The 22448-nt window shown below is 39.0% G+C and overlaps 1 protein-coding gene across 8 annotated transcripts in view; it reads right to left on the reverse strand.

The window, feature by feature from the left end:
* The window catches only part of Gria4 (glutamate ionotropic receptor AMPA type subunit 4), a 394435-nt gene that overhangs the window by 128959 nt on the left and 243028 nt on the right, over window positions 1–22448 (reverse strand). For all 8 annotated transcript variants that reach the window (XM_060368985.1, XM_060368979.1, XM_021644133.2 and 5 more), the window contains exon 5: window positions 6044–6228. In XM_060368985.1, coding sequence (XP_060224968.1) covers window positions 6044–6228 — 185 coding nt within the window. The remainder of the gene's footprint in view (window positions 1–6043; window positions 6229–22448) is intronic.

Here is a 22448-nt window from a genome sequence, read left to right on the forward strand (position 1 = left end):
TCCCTTCCTCCCCCTTCTCCACCCATGCCCCTTCCCAAGTCCACTGATAGGGGAGTCTTTTCCTTCCTTCTGATCCTAGTCTATTAGGTCTCATCAGGAGTGGCTGCATTGTCTTCCTCTGTGGCCTGGTAAGGCTGCTCCACCATCAGGGGGAGGTGATCAAAGAGCAGGCCAATCAGTTCATGTCAGAGACAGTCTCTGTTCCCATTACTATGGAACCCACTTGGACACTGAACTGTCATGGGCTACATCTGTGCAGGGGTTCTAGGTTATCTCCATGCATGGTAATTGGTTGGAGTATCAGTCTCAGGAAATACCCCATGTGCTCAGATTTTTTGGTTTTGTTGCTCTCCTTGTGGAGCTCCTGTCCCCTCCAGATCTTACTGTTTCCCACTTCTTTCATAAGATTCCATGCACTCTTCCCAATAGTTGGCCATAAGTCTCAACAGCTGCTTTGATAGTCTGCAGGGCAGAGCCTTTCAAAGGCCCTCTGTGGCAGGCTCCTGACTTGTTCCCTGTTTTCTCCTTCTTCTGATGTCCATCCTTGTTGCCTTTTTAGCCAGTACAACAAACTAAAATTTATAGGTTTCCCATCAGTTTGCTAGGTGAGATTCTGGACACAGAATCCTTCCCGGTAACTGCAAGCTTGCTCCTAGGGCCTCAGGTATTATTGGGTGCTGTTACCTTAAACACGTATTGAGGATGTCTTTTTTCTGGTCTTCAGGCAAGGCCCATTCAGGCTTCTAATCAACAGTTATTTTTGCTGTCCCACGTGGTGACTGCAGATGCACGAATTAGTGAAGTTCTCTGCTTTGGTGGACACACAGTTTCAAAGGAAAGGCAGGTGAGTGATACACTGAGAACGTTGCCCTTCTTTTTGTCAGTCTTTGCAGCTTTATCGTTGGCTACTGGTCTTTTTCAGTATCTGATATTGTCCTGTAAAATTCACTTTTATTTTCTGAGCTCTCTGAGAAAGGCACCTTACTCTGCTAGTTTTGCAGTGTGGAAAATTGCACATAGTATTTCCTAGCTGTAGTTTTTCACCTGTTTTGGACTATACTTTCCTTTCCTTGAGTATGAAAAATCCATTTTTCCCCTCCGTTTCTAATGTACAGGAAACTACCCAATGCATTTTAACATGTAGAAGATTTTACTTTCCTTCTACAAAGCATTCCTGATTCGGGCCATACTTAGTCATCCCATCTTCTGAGTTCTTGTCCTTTTTCATATTTCTTTGATGAAGAAATTACCTCTCTGATATTTATTTACTGCATTTGTGAGCCCTTGGCCTGAGAGTAAGCTTGGATAATGACCACGCTTTATATATCTTCATGTGTCTAGTCTATAGAGCTTAAATGAGCACAGGCGATGCCCAGGGAAGAGCTGTCCTGTCTACTGAATCAGCTCATTTACATTACCACAATGTGTGATGCTTTTAAGTGGTGGAACTGACTCAAAAAACCAAGGCAACATCTTTATCAAAGATGTCTCTTTTTTATAGGTGTGGCTTGTGCTTCTTTTTGGTCTTTTTTGACTTTTCTCTCTCTCTCTCTTTCTCTCTCTCTCTCATTTCTTTTTTTCCTTTCTTTTGGCTCTGGCATGAAAAAATATTCACCAGCAATCACTAAAATGGTGCATTATGAACTATACAGTCAAGCTCCACAATACTGAATTTCTTCTTTAATCCTTTATTAAGTGGTAGCAATTCGAAAAGGAAAAGGTAGAGTTTTATATGGTATAATTCTTAAGATTTAAAAGCCATAAATTTTTAAATATACAGCCTCTAGATATTCAGCTTTTATACTTTAATTAATGATATTATAAATTGACTGTTTGTCCATGATTCTGTCTAGGAGTTGAGACCTCACTTAGGTGCTCCTAGATTCTAGGTATGAATGGCGATCTGGTGATTAGAATAAATTAATTGGACTGGCTCCACATTTCATCTCTTCCGTACAAATATCCAACTTCATGTTGAAGGCACTTTCCTCTGTCTGTCTGATCTTGCCTCAGGGTAGGATGGTTGTTCTTTGGTGACATAGACATCAATAATGGATTTTTGTCTTTTTCTCTTTCCAAATTAGTTGGCAAACAGAACGAGCAGGTCACCCATGTGCAGATTCTGAGACTGGCATGCTGTGTAGTGGGACACTCTTTTCATTTTTTGGTCTCACTCTGTGAAAATAACAATACTGGAGACGGGAAGCCAATTACAATAGAGGGATGTGACCGAGTCTGTCTGGGATGTCTGTTTTTCTTTTTCTTTTCTTTTTCTTTTTGTTAAGTAAATATTTCACAGTCTAAGGTCAATACTTAAAGTCTGCTGAAAAAATACTCGGATTCTTAAAGGCACACCTTTATATTATATTAACAAGAGTTAATATAGTTTCAATTCTCTGATGCCTTTGATATCATCATTTATTCATAAAACTGACTTTTATAGTGAAATTTGGGAGGTACTCTAAGATCTTTGTTAACCCCTGTAAAGCATGCTTCCACAAAATTCTTTCAAAAATACATTTGTGTGTGTGTGTGTGTGTGTGTGTATTTTAGCAAATGGTTTTGGTGTGGAACTGAGTTAACCAGAAGTCTGAGGAGATAGTTCCACTGGTGATGTGCTTTCTGAATGAGCCTGAGGAAGGGCGGATTAGACCCTCAGCACGGCATAAGATCCAGCTGCAGTGCTGTGCCTCCGCTACACCAGGGCCCAGGGTATGGGGCCACAGAGAAAGGGCAATTTCTACCGCTTGTCGGCCAGCCAGGTGGAGTGTGACCAAGGAAGACACTTACATCTGATCTTTGGCTTCCATGTGTGCCTTCAGGAGTCAGTGTACTTGGGTGGACACACACACACACACACCAAATACCAGCCTCCCCAAACAAAACCACAAGTAGGTCAGCTAAGTGGCTCAGCCGCTGGAGGAGGCACTTGCTGCCAAGTGTGACAACCTAGTCCAATGCCCAGCACCTACAAGATGGAAACACAAAATCCACTCCAAAGTTGCCTTCTGACTGTATGTGCACCGTTCCACACATGCACATGCGTGCTTGCATTGTGCATGCACACAAAGATGTAGGCACACGCACAAATACACTAAATGTCAAAACACCTTTAGTTAACTCTATAAAAGTTACCAATAAGGATGTAAGATGTCTCTATATTATTTGTCATTTCGGGTCTTGTACACTCACACACGCGAGCGTACACACACACACATACACCACACACGAGAAAGAAAGAGAAAGTATTATTCGACAAATGTTTGTAGAATGCAGGAGCACCCAGGAAAGGCTGTCTGTCAGGGGTTTTACTTTGTGCTCTGTTGGAAGTTATGCCCCATGCATAAATTTATATATAGCTTCATCACCCAACGTCTGGCCTGAAATATGGCTTATTAATTTTTATTTAGACGAAACTTTTTATGCCATTGTTTCAGCTCAGTTTATCATATGTAAAGGTGAGGAGGAGAAAAAAATAAACATTAAGGACATAATTAAGCTATGCATTTTTGAAACCACAATAAGACAAGCAAAACGATAAAACAAACAGACAAAACCAACCTAAAACGACAAACACAACAAAAAAAATACCATTGAACATTTCTTAAGAGTCTCTAAAAGACTGCAAGCACATCTGTGCTTTAAAATTTTATAATCTGGTTTGTCCGACCCCAAGTGTCACAGCTGTGTGTCCTGAACTGTAGGAATGCAAAATTGCAGGGCTTCTGGATTTTCAGTATTGGAGGGGAATGTCTGAGAAGTACTGAGACCTCAGTACTATTTTGATCAGACTTACAAAAGATTTAAAAACTTTAAAATTTTGTTTGTGAGGCTTTGGCCTATGTGTATGTCTGTGTACTGTGTCTGTACCCAGTTCCCCACTGAGGCCAGAAGAGAGTGTCATATTCCCGGAGCCAGAGCAATGGAGAGTAGTGAGGCATCGCGTGGGTGCTGGGAAGCGAACTCTGTAAGAGCAGCCAGTGCCCCCAACAGCTGAACTGTCCCCCAGCCTCAGGCGAGAAGGTTTTCAATGTTTAAAATATAGTTAAGATCAAATTTCATGGTTTTTGTTTATTTGTTTGTTTTTGACCACCAGGTTAAACACTGACAATGGGCAGTTCTGCGTTTCACGGATATAAGCATTGTGTTCAGGATTTGAAAATAACAAACATATATGAAAATAGCACATGAAGATCCTTAGGATAAACACCCGTTTTGATGTGAAAACAGTTTATCAAATCCAGCGTTATTGACTGGCACCCAGGCCCTGTGTAAGAACAGCTAGCGTCGTACTCTGAGCGTCTCTCCAGACTTCTGTTAGCTCAACTTTTCTTTTCTTGTTTGTTTTGTTTTTCTGTTGTTGTTTTAGATGTGTGAACCAATTTGTTCACTGAATTTAGAAAAGCAGAATACTGCATTTTATTTGTTGGAGCTGGCTCGAGCAAGCGACAGTAAACTCAATTTACTGTTTTCTTATATTCCTAGTGCCATAAGTGGGATAGTCGGTGTTACATAAATACATCATTTTCCTGTTATTTCATTTAGAACATGAACTGATAATAGATTAAAACTAATTTTTTTCACATACTTCTTATGAAAGTTGGGAAAATTTTCCTTGTAATTCCGCAAATGCTTATTTATGAGTTTCCTTTACCTGGATTGCTATTGTGGAGTGAAAATCAGTAATCTGTAGACTTCGTATTAATAGTTTACCAAAATAGCATAGATCCTTTCTTTAGTGAAGCATTATTATTTTCATTTATAAAGGGATAACAAGAGGTAGATATTTGCCAATTGATCTTATAGTACAATGTTGCTTCATATCTTAAAAATGCAAAATGTATTTTATGAAAACTTTTTTCTTATTTATTTATTATAATTTATTCACTTCGTATGCCAGCTATCGTACCCTTCATCTCCTCCCAGTCCCACTCACCCTCCCTCTCCTCTCCCTATGCCCTTTCCTTAGTCCTCTGATAGGGGAGGACATCCTTCCCTTCCATCTGACCCTAGCCTATCAGGTCTCATCAAGGCTGGCTGCATCATCTTCCTCTGTGGCCTGGCAAGGCTGTCTCCCCACAGGGGAAGGTGGCCAAAGAGCCATCCACTGAGTTTATGAAAAACTTTTACAAATTCTAATATATACAGTGGTACTCAGTCCAGAGCTTGGGGTGTTAAGGTAGAATCTCGGATATATTTTTCTCTGAGTTTTATTGTTGAATACTAAAATGAGTGTTGCGAATGTACTCCAAACTGATAGGCTTTCTATTCCAAGTCCAATCACGTAATTCTGCAGTTAAACTCTACATAATGAATTAACTCTGAATTGTGCTATCCCAAATATATTGTGGCTAAATATGAGCAAACCTCCTCTGAGCCACCAGATGGCACCCAGACACTGTGATTTTGGTGGCGACAGTCTCGCGGCTTCATCACCGTTCAGGCCTGGGAAATGCCATCTGTAATTGCATACTGTTTTCCTACCACGTAGCGCAGTGTTATCTTCCTATCCCCTTCAACTCTAATCAACACAATTGGAATCTTTATTCAAAGAGTCTCCCTTTTGAGTGATAGTTGAAAAATCATGTGTATGGGAAACAGGTAGCATTTATTTAAAACATCTGGTAAAAACACAACATATCACAGAATAGTCTACCTCATCACCTTTTATGTCATTGATTTGCTAATTTATGTTGATAATTTTCATGCAAATAATTCTTGAAGACATAAAAGGCCCATTTAAATTCCCTAATATGGCACCAATCTTCAAAATTCATATTAATGAAGGCCACGAACTCCTAGTGTCTAAGTAAGTGCTCTTCCACTGTTTATATCTTTACAGGGTGGAAAAGCTGTACTCTTAACTTCAACTGCACCTAAAAACTAAGTGACCTTTGACAGAAAAAAAAAAAAAAAGACATTTTGTCCTAGAGACAAATCATGGAAAATTCCTAATTCTCAAACTCTAAACTGGAAGACAAATATAGAGTCAGCATTTTTATCCAACACACACCTGAGTAATAAGACGAAGTGCGGAACTTACTTGTTCTAAAATGTTTTGAAGCCTCTCTATCTCACAATCTATTACAAATTTCTTCTCTTGTCTTCTGTCAAGTTCTTCTAGCAGTTGCCTGTAGCTGACATCGTTAAAATTTTCCACACATATCGCACTGACATGCCATCCATTCTGTCCTGCTTTTTCCATAATAGCTTGAAGTATTGAATATCCTATTAGGGAGAAAAAAAGTTAACAAAGTTATGCCTTTAACTTATGTAGAGACATTTCTTCTGACTTACGTAGAGACTGGGTCCACATCATTATTTCTCATATTTTAAACACACAAAAGATCACTTTGAATCTTGAGCCATTATTTAAGAACCTTTTTCCTTTTTTTTTTTTCTCCTCTTTATTCAGGCAACATTTCTTTTTTTTTTTTAAGCTACTGGCTGGATGAAGTTGCCAGAGTATACCTTCCATAAAAGTCTCGAAAATCTCTCTGTTGGAGAATATTCCATTGGGCTAGATATATTTTTGATGAGATAAAATCCCACTGCACCGATGCCTCCGGTCAATATCAATTTCAGGAAGCCTTTCCCTACTTCACCGTCTAGACAGAATTTGCTTTGAACAGTGTTTTCCGTTTCCCTATGAACGGGACGAACAACATTTCTGGTTTTAACTGTGGAAGAAAGACGTATGAGAAAACAGTACTCTGGTACTTATTGAGGCTGTATTGCTGTCCGAATCTCATTCGGTGATTCAGACAGATCTGTACAGGGAGGGCGTTGTTTATTATGCTCTTCTTGTCCTGACAGAAGAAGAGTATAGGCTGAGGATGAGGTGAACTATCCACAGGCGAGGGCCTGGGGGCCCTTAGAGGTGGAAATTCAAGTAAATGTGACCAAACTTTTTTTTTTTTTTTTTTTTTAAACTTTAATTAGAGAAAAACTAGTGAGGATTTGGGCTAACTTGGCACTTTTATCTCATATGACCATTTACTTAAAAGCCAATTTGCCACTATACAAATACAAAAACACAAGCATATGTAAATACTACCTATACACATCACCATATATAAAGATAGATTTTTAAAATACCAATTATTTTGCATAATTTATGAGTTTTAAGTTAAATGGTTGGGTAGTTAAGCTTTTTTTTTTTTTTTTTTTTTTTTTTTTTTCAATGCAGTTTATTCAGGAACATTGAACAATCCTCGGACCCCGGGGAAAGCCAGCCCACAGCTTAAATAGCCTCTGGGTAGCCAACCCAGGCGTGCCACGGGGGCAATGCAGATAGGATGACACCTAAATGAACATCTGTACAAAGTCCCAATTTATTTCTAATATCAGAGATCAGACCTCTACTCTTGCCTGATGCGTCTAAAACAAAAAGGGGGAACTGTAGAGAGCTGCAGAATGCTATGCCTTAAAGATGGAGCTGGTTTCCGCCCTCCACCTTCCCGATGGTGAGTGCTCTGTCACAAACAACTCCACATTTGGCTCAGGCTGAGGATCTGGCTTGCTTCCATGTATGTGGACCTATCTGCATTGCCCCCGTGACCAAACTTTTAAAACGGCCACAGGAAACGCCAGTGAGCGGGAGACCTAGGGCTCAAGGCTAGCGTCAGCCGCACGAGGAAGGAGTTTATGACCAGCCAAGCTACACAAGACCCTGTCACAAAACCCCCCGCAGGCCGGCGAGGCGGCCACCAGAGCCTGGTGCTGAGTTCGGTCGTCAGGTTGCGTGGTGGAGGAATGGAATGGGTGCTCCCAACTGTCCGGCGACGTTCACAGGCAAACAAGCACAGGGCCAAACGTGTAGGGCAGCTCCAGCAGTCCCGACGGAACAGAGTTTTGGGAGGCCGAGAGCTGCTCAGGCGCAGACAGGGCTTCTCCGGGGAAACGGTGCGGTGTCTGCCCTGTTCTTCACCCAAACTGCCTGCAAGTGAAAGGAGACCCAGCCTCCACACCGTCTCCACGCCTGCGTCTCCAGCCCTCACAAAGACTGGTTGGGAGCAGAGCTTGTTAGTGGGTTTTTTGTTTGTTTGTTTGTTTGTTTGTTTTAGTTTTATAGGTTGGCGTTAAGTACAATATTCTATCTAGTCTCCTTAAGAAGCTGGGCGTGGCGGTGAAGTGCCCTTTCATCCTTTAATCCCAGCAGAGGCAGGCAGATCTCTGGGAGTTTGAGGCCAGCCTGTTCTACAGAGTGAGTGTAGGACTGTCAAGGGTGCAGAAAGAAACCCCGTCTCGAAAAGCCAAAAGAAAAAAGAATGTTTAACAGTGGCGTGAGCTCATGCTGTGTTTGCTGTCCCTGGTTTAATGGAGTTAGGCTCGAGGTCAGGATTCAAAGGGAAATTTTAAAGTGAACATACCACGCTTACAAGACAAGAGGACACTTATGTGGTGTCTCGGTGGCGGGTGAGCCTCAGATAGAGGGAGCTTCATTTTGAGGTTATGTTTTCCCTGTTCCAGAGCCCCAAACATTACGATGCGCAGGCAATGTCAACAGATGGAACTGATGGTGAGATCATATCTGAAATATAAATTGCCTGAATTCCTGCCAAATGAATACCCTGGCTGTCAGAACTCATTTCTATTTAAATGAAAAATCCCCAAAGAAGAAGGAGGGCATGTTAATTACAATATGCTTATTCTGGATAAGTATTGCTCCGTTTAGTCTTTCCTTTTGTAGTCCATACCTGTAATTATCTTTTCATGCTTTAGCCTGACATTGCCTACCAGCCTGAAAAACCAGGACTTTATTTCCTGTTCAGTGAGTGTGACCTGTAATAGCATGAAAACTTTTGACCTTCTTTCCTATCTTCCTCTCTTGCTTGCTTTCTTAAAGATTTGTTACTCATTTTTATGGATATGTGTCTGTCTCGGTGGACATGTGAGTACATGCACGTGGGTTCCTTCAGAGGCTAAAAAAGGGCGTCAGACCCCAGAGCTACAGTCACTTAGTTGTTAGGAGTCAGAAGTGGGTGATACACGTGTGTGTGTGTGATTCTGTGTGTGTGTGTGTCTGTGTGTGTGTGTCTACTCAGTTTTTCATCTTCATGAGACTGAAAGTCATTTTCGAATGTCTTTCTTTATCACCATTCATCCTATGTCTTGAGCCAAGCTCTCTCATGAACCTGAACTTTGCCATTTCTGCCAGACTCTTTTGTGTAGGAAGCTTTCTGGGTGGATACATCACTCTCAGCTCTGGGGTCACAGGTGTTCACTGCCATGCTTGGCTTTTATGTGGTGCTGAGGATTTAAGCTTGGGTTCTCACCGTTTCAAACATCTTACCCACTGAGATATCTTTTCAGTTCCTGAGAGCTTTATTCATGAAAGAATTCATAATTAACTTCTGCCCCTGGGGCTTGCTTTCTGTTGGTAACTGAAGCAAGTTTCCTTTTATTTATCAATTGATGTCTACAGATATGTTATTTAACTTGAAATGAAGGCTTAAGAAATGGAAACAGACACCTTATTTTTATTTTTCTGTTTTTATTTTTATTTGTGACCATGCCAAAATAATTCTAAGGCTTTTTTTTTTTTTTTGATTGAGTCTGCAAAATGATAAGCTTGGACCACACACATTGAAATCATCTGCCTGGTCCCTCACATGAGTTTGCTGCTTGGCTCGGCTCTCTGCACGCTGTTGTTATTTTTTATTTTTATTTTTTTTTTTAGCACTATGTAGCCATCAGGCCTCATATCAGGACAAAGTGCTCATGTTGCTATTTTCATGATGACACAGAGAAACATACATTTTGATGAAATTTATGTATTTCTCTACTTAGACAATATTGAAAATTTACAAAACCAAAGTCAAACTTCAAGTTCAGTGTTTCATTGTCGAACTGTTCAGATTTAGAAATGATGTTACAAGTGAAATAGGACAAAGCGGTAGAACACAATTCTGGTTAAAAGTCAAAAAGAAATGGTCCTTGAGAGGGCTTGCTAATCATAGCCAGAAATCAGTGGCATCTTTTCAGTGCAGCAGAAATGACACACACTTATGGTCTCAGAGCCTCACTGAAGCTTCAGGTCCTTTTGAAAGCTGTTTGCTTTATTATGCTTGTTCATTATTTATTGGCCCTTAGGTACATGTGCCTTTCTTATGTGCCACAATAGCTCAGAACGTATTGCTTCTAGGAGAAAATACTGCATTTGAGTCTATGAAGATGTATCTTACTTGTTATATAAACTTGAAATCACAAATCAAGCTGTACAGTTTCTACATCTGACTGTGAGTTATACCTTCAAACCGCTAAAATATAAAATATTGTTAGTTTAAGGTGGATGCTACTTCTTTGGATGAATGTCACATAGATAACAAGAATTCATGGCAGTAAATGATACTTTGTGTGCCACTTGGTCTCAAAAAGCTGTCTAATATTTTAATTATATATACATTGTTAAAAACTTTCTATCTTCAAAATTTAATAAAGTGTTTCAAGATCAATAAAGACACAAATGCTTTCTTTACAGTGACTGTGATGTTTATAAAACTTAGAATTAGGTAAGGACTATTATGTAAAAACATAGCGTTTTGTAAATAAATTCAAGGAAATCAAAATATTCTGCAATAAAATAGGAAGAATATATACAAATACATTTACATTATTGCATGTCAGTAAATAATCAGCCTTTTCATAGTTATTCTAGAATGCTGAGAAGAACATAAAGCATCTAGATCACGTTATCTTATTGTTTGATGATTATGTTAAATAGAATGGCAGTCTGGCTGCCAGTCCTACATTATTGCATCCTTGCACACCAAAACCTCCTCTATCATCCGCAGAAAGTGAACTATTTGGCAATGAGTTTTCAGTGGCTTTCCTACTTCACCACACGAATTGGGCTTATTTAATTTTTGCTTTGTAAGATTTATTTCATGTACCTGTCTGTACACAAAGCAGCAGGAGGATAAACAGAAATTCTTGCCAGGGAGGAGATCACTTCAAAAGGAGAAGAGCTATCCAGATACCATAGTATGTTTCATTTGGATGAAGAACACAAAGTGCCAACTGTGTTTTCAGTGGCATAGTTATGATCCAGCAGCACAATGCATGATTATAAGTCATGTTTCAGAGGACTAGAGCATTGAGGAGAAAAGGGGAAGAGGTGAAAATACAGAATTTATCAAGGAAATATGATCAGAGTAACAAAGTCAGGGTATGAAGTAAATGTCACATGTTGGATGTGGGGTAGAGAAATGTCTAGGTTATAGAAACATTTGTGTGTGTGTGTGTGTGTGAGAGAGAGAGAGAGAGAGAGAGAGAGAGGGAAAGAGAGAGAGAGAGAGGGACACACACACAGAGAAAGAGACAGACAAAGACAGAGAGAGGCAGACAGTGACAGATGGAGAGACACAGAGACAGAGACACAGGCAGAGACAAGATATCTGATTCTTTTTAATAAGGTGTCATTGAGCCTGGAAAGAAGTGATGAAGTGAAATGGTAACCACCTGTCCCTATACAAAGCCATCCGCATTGTTTTATAACTCAAACACGGAGAACTGCTACTCTGTTCTGGCCCTGACTAGTGGGTTTGAGGAAAATCATGTGTGTGTTGAAAGTTTGCTTCGTGAACACATACTATATATGTCTTTCTGCTTCTGGGATACCTCACTCAGAATGATCTTTTCTAGTTCCCACCATTTGCCTGCAAATTTCATGATTTTCTTGTTTTTAATTGCTGAGTAGTATTCCATTGTGTAAATGTACCACTGACTTATAAGTGGATATTAGCTAATATAATGTAGGATAAACATACTAAAATCTATAGCCCTAAAAAAGATAAACAATAAGGAGGACCCTAGGGAAGAGGCTGAAACCTCACTCAGAAGGGCAAACAGGATAGACATTGAAAGTAGGAGAAGACAAGGAACAGGACAGGAGCCTTCCACAGAGGACTTCTGAAAGACTCTACCCATCAGGGTATCGAAGGAGATAATGAGCTCATAGCCAAATTTTGGGTAGAGTGCCAGAATCCTTATGGAAGGAGAGAGAGATAGAAAGACCTGGAGGGGACAGGAACTCTACAAGGGGAACAACAGAGCCAAAAAACTGGGACCAGGGGGTCTGCAGAGACTGATACTCCAACCATGGACCATGCATGGAGATGACCTAGAACCCCTGTTCAGAGGTAGCCCATGGCTGCTCAGTTTCCAATTGGGTTACCTAGTAAGGGGATCAGGGGCTGTCTTTGACATGAACTCAGTGGCTGGCCCTTTGATCACCTCCCCCTGGGGCATACAGAGGAAGATGATTCAGCCAGTCTTGATGAGTCCTTATAAGCTAGGGTCAGATAGAAGGGGAGGAGGGCCTCCCCTATCAGTGGACTAAGGAGGGGCATAGAGGGAGAAGAAGGAGGGTGGGTGGGACTAGGAGGAGACGAGGGAGGGGGCTACAGCTGGGATACAAAGGGAATAAATTGTAATAAATAAATAAAAAGAAAATCTGCTTCCTGCTGTAGATTGAGCTGAGTCAAAGATATGAAGATAATTCAGAAATCTTTCACTTAAGCACAATTTGTGTTTAGCAACCATTTAGTTTGGAGACTTGCCAAAGCATCTTGGAGCTGAAATAACATGTTTAAAGGTCAGATTCCTGACCCCAACATCTCAGCACGGGTAAACTTATTGATGGCCGTGACTGCAGTGTTCATTTGTTCTACAGTTCAAGAAGCACACAGCAAAATAAAGGACACTTTTCTTCCCTATGTAGGTGGAAGAGGTTCATGTAAATCTTGGATAATGGAAAAGGACTAACTTTTATAGCAATACTCAAGAGTGCAAATGCAAAATGTACTTTCAAAGGTGAACTGAATGACACTTTTATATCTGGTACAAGTTCCCTAAAATACCACACAGTTTCTGACACTAGTATTTCCCTATCTTCCCCACATCGCAGTGTCCATTCTCAGTTCAGATGGCAACTGACAAAGGAACCCGAGACATCAGATCTGTAAAACGCTGTAGTAAGGACTGTAACTTGTTTTCTGGTATTAATTACACCTTTATCCGAACAGTAGAATTTTAACCTGGCATAATGACAGTCAGAATAAGTATTTTTTATTCCATGTTGTTCACCTGGAGATAAGACCATGATTAAGTTTGAGCGAATAGAATTTGCAGAAGCTTCGGTGTACTTTCCCAGCTTATCGTCCTGTTATCTTGTAGCTGAGTATGCTTTCCACCCTTGGCCACAAGGTCCCAGCTTTAAGCGATGAAATGCCACTCTTATGTTTGTTTGTTTGTTTTTTTTTCCGTTATTTTATTAAGTGTTTAAGAAAAGTTTTGCCTTTATATTCGGCTTCTTGTAATCTTTTGGAATGTATTTCTTTTATTTTTGAGATTACAGTTATATAATACCTCTTCCACTGTCTCTCTCCAAACTCTACCATATATCCCTTTTTTCTCTCTTGCCTCGTTTCTCACTGATTATTGTTACATGAATTCAAAAGCACAACTCTCTCACAATTCAATTCTAATTCATATTTCATATAGCGTAAAGGTTTCTTATTGGTCCTCCTCCTTGTTGGTCCTGGACCTTGTTGGTCCAGCCTGTGGGTAAGGACCAGGGGTCAGGACGAGGGAGTGAGAGACACTAGGAGCCAGGTGAATGCAATCTGAGGGTGAGAAGGTACAGACTCATTTATTCTGGAAGAGAGAGAACATTATATAGCTTTGGGGGACCAATAAGGTTCCTCCACACCATCTCCGAGTCTGCCATTGGTTGTTGGTCTTCAGGCAGGTTCCCCAAGGTCAGGCCACTCACCCTCTGCCCAACTACTTCGATCGTGAGCCTCAACAGTCTTTTGCAGGAAATGCCCACAGTTTCTGATACACCGTTTATTATTTTAAATTTGAATTTTAATTAAAATATTAGTACATTACTTTCCTGTTCCGTTTCCAGCATTACACGTTATAGGGAACTCAGGTTGTTGACTTAGTGGCACGGATACATGCTTAGGATCCTCTTATCTAGATTGTACAGTGAGATGAATAAACCTACTATCTTGTTTTAGCCATTAATATGACAGAAGCAGAATCTTCCGTTAGTTTCCGTTGAACCTAATATTGACCACACATTTAAGTATTTTCAGAAGTTTTCAAAAGAATGAAGGAAACCAAAGCTCCTTCAGGAGTTTGACCACCATTCTCTTCTACTCCTCTAGGGTGTCTCTGAAACTGGCCACTGAAGAATTTTAATTCTGAACTTGAATACTTAGGTTGATTAATTCATATATTCATTACCAATGTGATGTCTAATTGTCATTGATTGTCAACTTGACAGGACTTGAAATCACTATAGACATGAGTCTCTGGGTATGTCTGTGGATGAATTCCTATGTTGGGTTAATTGAGATGGGAAGTGGTGGATGTGGGTGGTGTCTTTCTATGGGCAAGGGTCCTAGGCTGAGTCAAAATAGGTGGCTGAGCACCAGCTTTCACTCTGGATGGGAGACCAGCTGGTTGCTTCTCGCATCTTCAGCATGCCTTCCTCTCCACGGTCTAGGTCCACTCTAGCTGAAATCTCAACCAAACCTTTCTTCTTCTTTGAAGGTTTTGGTCTCAAAAGAAACAAGCACACCTACGTTGTATATCAACTATGGAAGGAATTCTTAGCAATTATGTGTGTAAGTTTTTTTGACGTTTCACTTTTATTTTATACTTGCAAGTATATGATCATACTTGTCACCTAGCTGTCTCTCCAACTATTTTTAGTCACTCTCTTATGCTGTTCACTCTCCAGCAGCATGAAATGACCTTCATAGATGCACTAGAGAGTACCAATAATAGAGTCCCATGTAAATGTCATCACAGAACAGCATCACTCTTTTTAAAGACTGTTTCTTCCCTTCTTTGCCCTAGTTTGTTTCTAAAGAGAGAGAGAATGAAAGTTGGACAGGAAGGAGGTGGAGAGGTTCTGAAAAGGGGTGAGGAAGAGAAAACCATGGTATGAATATATTGTATGAAAAAAAATCAATTTTAAATTAAAATAAGATAAAAAGAAAGAGAGACAAGACCATATTAGATACTAATAAGAACAATTAAATAAAATTGTCTTTTTCTGTAAGTGGCCCTAAGATAATATTAAAAAAAAAATCCCAACTCATTGGCCCACCCTACATTCGATGGCCAGACGATTTTCTGTAGAAATAGGCTCTCATAGCCCTCTGTATATGTCATATGTCTTACAAAGAAGCTTTTATCACAGTTTCTAATTATATATTTGAATTATGATCAGATGAAAAATCTTTCTCCCCCACCAGATTGTAGGCTGATGGAGTTTGGAGCTATTCTTGTGCTCAGAATCTAACCAAGTAGATCGCAGTGATGAAATTCATGAATAAATTAGTGGGCAGTTCATAGAGAAGGATGAAGATGTCAAGAGACTCAGAAATAAAATGAGGCATACCAGATCACACCCAGTAGCTTCAAATGTGTCCTTCTTGTATCACTGGAAGAAAATATTATATATATGTGTGTGTGTGTGTGTGTGTGTGTGTGTGTGTGTGTGTGGCCTGTGGATATGAGCTTTTAAGAAAGGAAGATAAATGGCAAGGTGAAATCTGTAAAACAATTCCATTGTTTTAAGGAATTTGGTCTTTACTCCTCAAAGATTTTAGAAATGTAATGCTTATTAGGAACATTGCATTTCAAGCTTGGAAATATGATGTCTGGATGAGACACAAACAGAAAGCCACTTAGGAGAGCTTGCTTTTGTAGCACAGATAACAGGCTGTGGAATACAGATTTGGGGCCATGCCAGGAAAGAAGAACAGATTCTAGTTTAAGGAGAAGGATGGCATATTAAGGAAAGAGAATGGCTTTACTCACAAACACGGTCTGATGTGGTTATTCTACTTATTCTCTTTGTAAGTCAGGTCTTCACTGATTTTTGTGAAAATCAGTCCTTGCCATCACCAAATCACCTGACAAAATCAGATACAGCTTAGAGGAATCCATCTTTCTTTCTTTCTTTCTTTCTTTCTTTCTTTCTTTCTTTCTTTCTTTCTTTTTTTGTTAGAGGGATAATTTCTGTAGATTTTGAATATTTTCTTTCAGCATTCTGGTTTTCTTTTCAATTTTATCTCTAACAATTTTTGAAAGCCTGGCATTATGCCACATTAATAAACACCTTTTTACAAATTAAAGGTATGTTCTTTTTGTTTATTATTTAGATAATAAAGTAAGTGTTTTATCTATTTTGTATCACACTATATAAAATTCACAATTATGATTCTATTCTTTCTACTTTTTATACCACACCGGCACAAACAAATCAAATGTAAACAAAATATAACTAGTGAAGGAAGTAAAATACATGTTTGAAGACTTTTTACACATATGGATTGTTGAATGTACTTACAGCATAAATTTGAATGTTAAACTTATTCAACACGACAATACTTTGAAAAACAAAGTGCTTATGCCTTTGGTATAGCTTCCTAGAAGGGAGCCTATCCTGGGCTGTAATTTAGCCTTTATATGATGGAGGAGGATGTAAGGAGGCCCCAACAGATCATTCAGAGTTTGTAGGTGATAGCACAGTTTGCAGGGAGAATTTGTGTATGCTATAATTTAGTGGCATGCTTCACAATAACTAGAACTTTGTTACATAACATTATAGAACCCTGTTGTATAATAACTACAGAACTAGTCCTGTAAATCATGTTTTGTCTTTTTGGCAGGGTTAATAACATTGATGTGGTTTCTATGGAATCATCACTAACTAGCAACACTGGGGAATGATCCTATATCTTCACATCCAGGGGTTTGCCACACTCTCTTATGTTGTGTTGTAAGACTTCATCAATTCCTTTTTTTTTTTGTTCACAGACACGCCCCATAACTTAGTGTAATCTATCAGTGCCATCTTTCCGTTAGGTGACTACTCTGAAAATTTCTTCCTCTATCACCTTCACCCAGATCCAAGTTCCAGGCCAGGTCTACTGACATAGCAGCTTCACGCGTTTCGGAACTCAGCCTTTGCCACTTCCCTGTACAGATAGCCCGGCTTTGAGAATGAAACTTGTCAAGCAAGCCATTTCATATACCTCATTTATCAAAGCTTCTCCATTGTTTGTTTTTGTTGACTTGCATCTCTGACTTCTTCATAACCACAGAACTGACCGCATCGCTCCATTGCTGCCTCAGATTTTCCCTTGAAATTCTGTCTGCAAAGAGAAGACTTTATTCTTTCATTTCATTTAGGTCTTCATCCAAATGCTTCTGCTTTGGAACACGGCCCCAGGTAACATCCTTTGAACTTTCCCCTTTCTTACCCTGAGATTGCCTACATTTATTTCTCTGCTTAACTTTCTCTGTAACATTTACCACGATTAAACTTACTCTATAGCTTCCTGTTTTACCTGCTTATTGTTTATTTCTTCCACAACCATGTAAGTTTATGAAGTCAGAATCTTTGTTTACTGTCTAGAAGATCACCTGGCATCTATAAGGCACTCAATAAATACCCTAACATAACTAAGTACTGAAGATAGAAATACTAATCTATTGGTAACAGTGAAAGCTGAAAAGATGAGAAACAAGGGAGAAATGAATTTATAAGTGTGCTTGTATATCTTCTTTAGGTCTGTAGAAGTAAAGATATTAAACAACAAGGAGAACCCTAGAGAGAATGTTTAAATCTTATTCAGAATGGCAAACAGGAAGGATACTAGAAGCAGTAGAAGAGAAGGAACAAGACAGAAGCCTACCAGAGAAGTCTTCTGAGAGGCTCCACCCAACCGTGGATCAAAGCAGATGCAGAGACCCACAGCCATACTTTGGGCAGAGGGCAGGGAATCTTAGGGAAGAAGGTGGGGATAGAAGAATTCATCCAGAAGGGACAGGAACTCCACGAGGAGACCAACAAAGCAAAAAAAAAAAAAAAAAAAAAAAAAAAAAAAAAAAATCTGGGCCCAGAAAGTCCTGCAGAGACTGGTGTACTAACCAAGGACCATGCATGCAGAGGACCTAGCACTCCTGCTCAGATGTAGCCAATAGGCAGCTCAGTCTCCATGTGGGTCTCTTAGTAAGGGGAGCAGGGACTGAACTCTGCTGCCTGCTCTCTGATCATTCCCTCTTAGAGATGTGGCCTTCCCAGGACACAGAGGAAGAGGATCCAGGCAGTCCTGATGAGACTTGATAAGATGGTAGGGGAGAGGACTCTCCTTTTCAGTGGGCTAGGGGAGGGGGATGGGAAAAAGGGAGAGAGGGTGGGATCAGGAGGAGACGAGGGAGGGGGATACAATCAGGATATAAAATTAATAAATTGTAAAAAATAAAAATAAAAAAATGTGCTTGTATAATGTTAGCTAGATTAAGTGGAACCAGTAAGCAAGTAGGAAGAGAAGGAGGGAGACAATCAAAAGGGGTGAGTAAAGCTAAAAGAGATGTATCGATACCTCAGTTCATCGAGATTGATTCTGAGAAACATGAGGATAAAGGATTTCTATTAGCTGCTTCAGTTTCTGTAATTTGCACACTGTGTATATCTATGCACCCAGGAGATTTTCCACATGTATTTGAAAATGTAATTTCTGTTGGTCAAAAACAGTTCAATAACAATATCCTACCTTTCAGCCCAGAGAGGCCTTTAAATTAAAATAAGAATTAAATGTTATCAAAATAACCTAACTCTATTTAACTTGTAATTTGTATATTAGATCATAAAAGAATATGACGAGCAACTGGAGAAATGCCCCGGCTTAGTCAGAAGGAAATTATGAGCTGCAGGAGCTTCAAATGTGCATGTCTCAGCTTTAAGTAATCCCTGCATACTGCTCTTCAGTTCCCATCATCAATATTTACAGCAACCACATTGTGTCATTAATAAAAGCCAAACAGACTGCCAAAAAGTCAGAATTAGAGCAACTGCAAAATCTATTTCATAGAAGCCCAGTTTTACATGATTAAAAACAAGCACTTTTCATAAAAACAAACACTGAGTTGAAATGAGTTCACCCTGAAAAATTGGCTTATTGGTGGAGTAGGTAAGCAAGGATTCACACAAAATTCTTATTCTTAAAGGAGCAATTATTTTAATTTCTCTTATATTGAAATGGAGTCCAACAGATCTCATTAGTGAATCATGAAAACAATCATCAGCAACAAAACACAGTTGTGTTACATAACATATTAAATATCAGTTGTGTGCACATGCCAAACTCTGCACTGTAAATAATATTAATTTGCATTTAGTTTCTACACATAAAGCCAAAACCATTCATTTGAGTTGATTTGAAAGTGATATTTTACAATGTTACTTTGTCTCTTCTGTGAACGGGAGCATCAGCGCTTAATTTTCCTGTGGTGATTCTGGCAAAAGGATTTGCATACAATTACAGGGACAATTTCTGTTCCTAGCTGGGACAGACACAGGCTGATTAGCTTGGTTTTTTGTATCCCACTGAGGCTCACTCTATCCCAAGAAGACAGCATAAGTGCATGTCAGGGATCGAGGGTGAGTGCAAATGATTAGTAGCTATTAACTTTTTTCCTGGGGAAGTGGTACAAAGATGATCATGTAAATATGGAGTGGCCTCGTGACCAGCATGCCAGTGATGAATGACAGGCTCTTTCCACCACGAAAGCTGTGCTTTCTCTTTCAATTATATACACAGATCTGAGGCTGGTTATTTGTGTTCTTTAACTTTCCACTTTTGACTTCTTATATAATGAACATGATCAATGAGGATTTTAAAAGTTGTGGCACTTTTTTTTTTTTAAAGGTTGTTAATAAATTTTGGCTTCCTTCCTTACTTGAAATGTTCTGTCTGTTTGAAAGAAGTATTTTACGTGTTAGTAATAGGGAGAGGGAACCCATCATGACAATTTTTGGAGAATGTATATAACTCATGTATGTGTGTGTATGTGCAAAAGAAGAAGAATAAGAAAGAAGGAGAAGATGAAGAAGAAAAAAAAAAGGAGAAGAGGAGGAGGAGAAGGAAGAAGCTGTTAATAACAATACTCCCAAACTTCTCAGAGTTAGTACCGAGGTTCCTGATATTATTCCACAGAATAGAAAAAGAAGGAACATTGCTTAATTTATTTTTTAAGATAGTTAACCTGATACCTAACCCACATGAAGACCCAACAAAGAAATACAGAAGAATTTTCCTTATGAATATAGATGCAACAATTCTCAATAGCAGAGTTGCAAACTGAATCCAAGAACACATCAAAAAGATGATCTACCATGATCAAGATCAGAGACTAAGGGATGGCTCAACATATGTATATTGATAAATGTAATTCACCACATAAACAGACAGAAAGACAAAACCCACAGGATCATTTCATTAGTTGCAGAAAAGGCCTTTGACAAAATCTAACATTCCTTCGTGATAAATGTCCTCGAAATATTAGGGACACAATAAATGAAAACTATAAAGTCAGTTTACAGCTACTTAACAAACATCAACTTATGTGTAAAGAAACTCAAAGTAATTCCACTAAAATCAAGAGCAAGTTAAAGTTGTTCCCCTTCTCCATACCTATTCAATATAGTACTTGAAGTCTTAGCTAGAGCAGTGGTTTTCAACCTTCCTGAAACTGCAACCTTTAATACAATTCTTCATGTTGTGCTGACCCCTCAACCATAAAATTTTTTGTTGCTACTTCATAGCTGTAATTTTGATACTGTTGTAAATCATAATGTAAATGATTTTTGAAGACAGAGGTTTGCCAAAGGGGTCATGGCCACTCAGCCAGACCAATAAGACAATGAAAGGAGATCATGGGAATACAAATTGGAAAGGAGGAAGTCAAAGGATCTTTATTTGAAGACAGTATGATAGTGTCCATAAGTGACCTTAAAAATTCCATCAGGGTTCTTCTGCTGCTGATTAAGACTTTCAGCAACATCAAAGAATACAAAATTAACTCAGATTAACTTCCTATATACAAATGACGAATGGACTGTGAAAGAAATCAGGCAGGGAAGCAAAACTTTTCACAATAGCCTCAAAAATATACAATATCTTGGGGGTAATTCTAACCTAGCAAATGTTCTTTTGTTCTTTTTTTTTATCCTACAAGTTCTTTGTATATGTATTTATTTTATTGTTTATTTATTACTATTCCTTAGAAACCTGCTTGTTTCTAAGGAGAAACAGAGATAGGGTTGATCCAGATGGGAGGGGAAGTAGAAATTGGGAGGAGTAGAGAAAAGGGAAACGATAATCAAAATATAGCATATGAGATAAAATATATATGCATGTCTATATAGATAACACATCTACAGTGTTTTCAGTAAAAGGGAACATACATGCCTTAACCTGCATCAAGTCCTTCCACACTTGGATTCGAGTTTAGTCTCTACCCTATAGGGTTTAAAATAGCCCTGTGGGCTTTTATATCTCTTTCTTGTAAGGAAGAATTTGGGCAGGAATGTAGCAAGATCTCAGCAGTAATTCAGAAGCTTTTGACTAACGTTGACCTAATTCTAGATTTAATGTTTTATGTCCTGCAGAGAGAAGGCCCTTAGCAATTTCAGGGTGGATTGTTAACCAAGCTGTATCACAGTCTAGTCAAAGAGGTATTCTGAAGTAAGAACCTGCTCCTTACCATAATCTTCCCAGTGCTGTGACACTGGGTCCATGCCTGTCTGAGGCTGTTATGCAGCAGAAGTTCAAGGGCAGAGACCTAACTTCCCTACACACTTGGAATGAGAGCAGCAAGCATCTCCCCAGTGGGAAGGGGAGAAGCCACAGCACCACTTGGAAATAGCTGTAGTACCTAGGAGTTCTTTGTGTTAAGGAAATTCTCTGGGTCAAGAATGAATCCTCCATAAGGGAATAAAATTAATCCAAACAGAACAGAATTATATTTTCATTGTATTATCACAAAGGGATAAAAAGGCAGGCTCTGGTGTCAGACAGAACGAGTCTCAGTACAAATTGCTAAATGGTTTGGCTCTCTTCAGTATCTTTTACATAAAATGCAGGGAATAAAGCTAAAGCAGTTAGCGTAAGATTTTCTATAGGTGAAGCAGGTAGTTGGCAATATTTATCTGTTACTATTATTACTGTTGTTATTATTATTATTTCTGCCATCACTGAGTTCAGCCAAATAGTGAGATTAAAAGGCTATATTTTCCTAACCTTTGAGTTCATTAGACACGTACATTAGACAGTTACAAAATCTCTATTCACATGCTCTCTTGCAGCATCTAAAGAAGATTTTTTTCAATAGGTCTTAGGCTCAGCTTTAATGGTCATTTATTAATGTTTTTCAAATCTAAATATTTCTCCATTGTGATTTGAAGGTTTAGAGTCAGAGTCAAAGAACAATGTGAGTGTTTGACCTGATTAAATAGTAAAAGTTCTATCTTTGCTCACAAACAACAAGGTGATAGCAATTGTCTTCCTGCATGTTTTGCCACATTCAATAAAAATTGTTCTACCTTGTCATTTGGTCATTAAAATATATCAATG

This window comes from Meriones unguiculatus, chromosome 1 (genome assembly GCF_030254825.1).
Source record: "Meriones unguiculatus strain TT.TT164.6M chromosome 1, Bangor_MerUng_6.1, whole genome shotgun sequence".
Lineage (NCBI taxonomy): Eukaryota > Metazoa > Chordata > Mammalia > Rodentia > Muridae > Meriones > Meriones unguiculatus.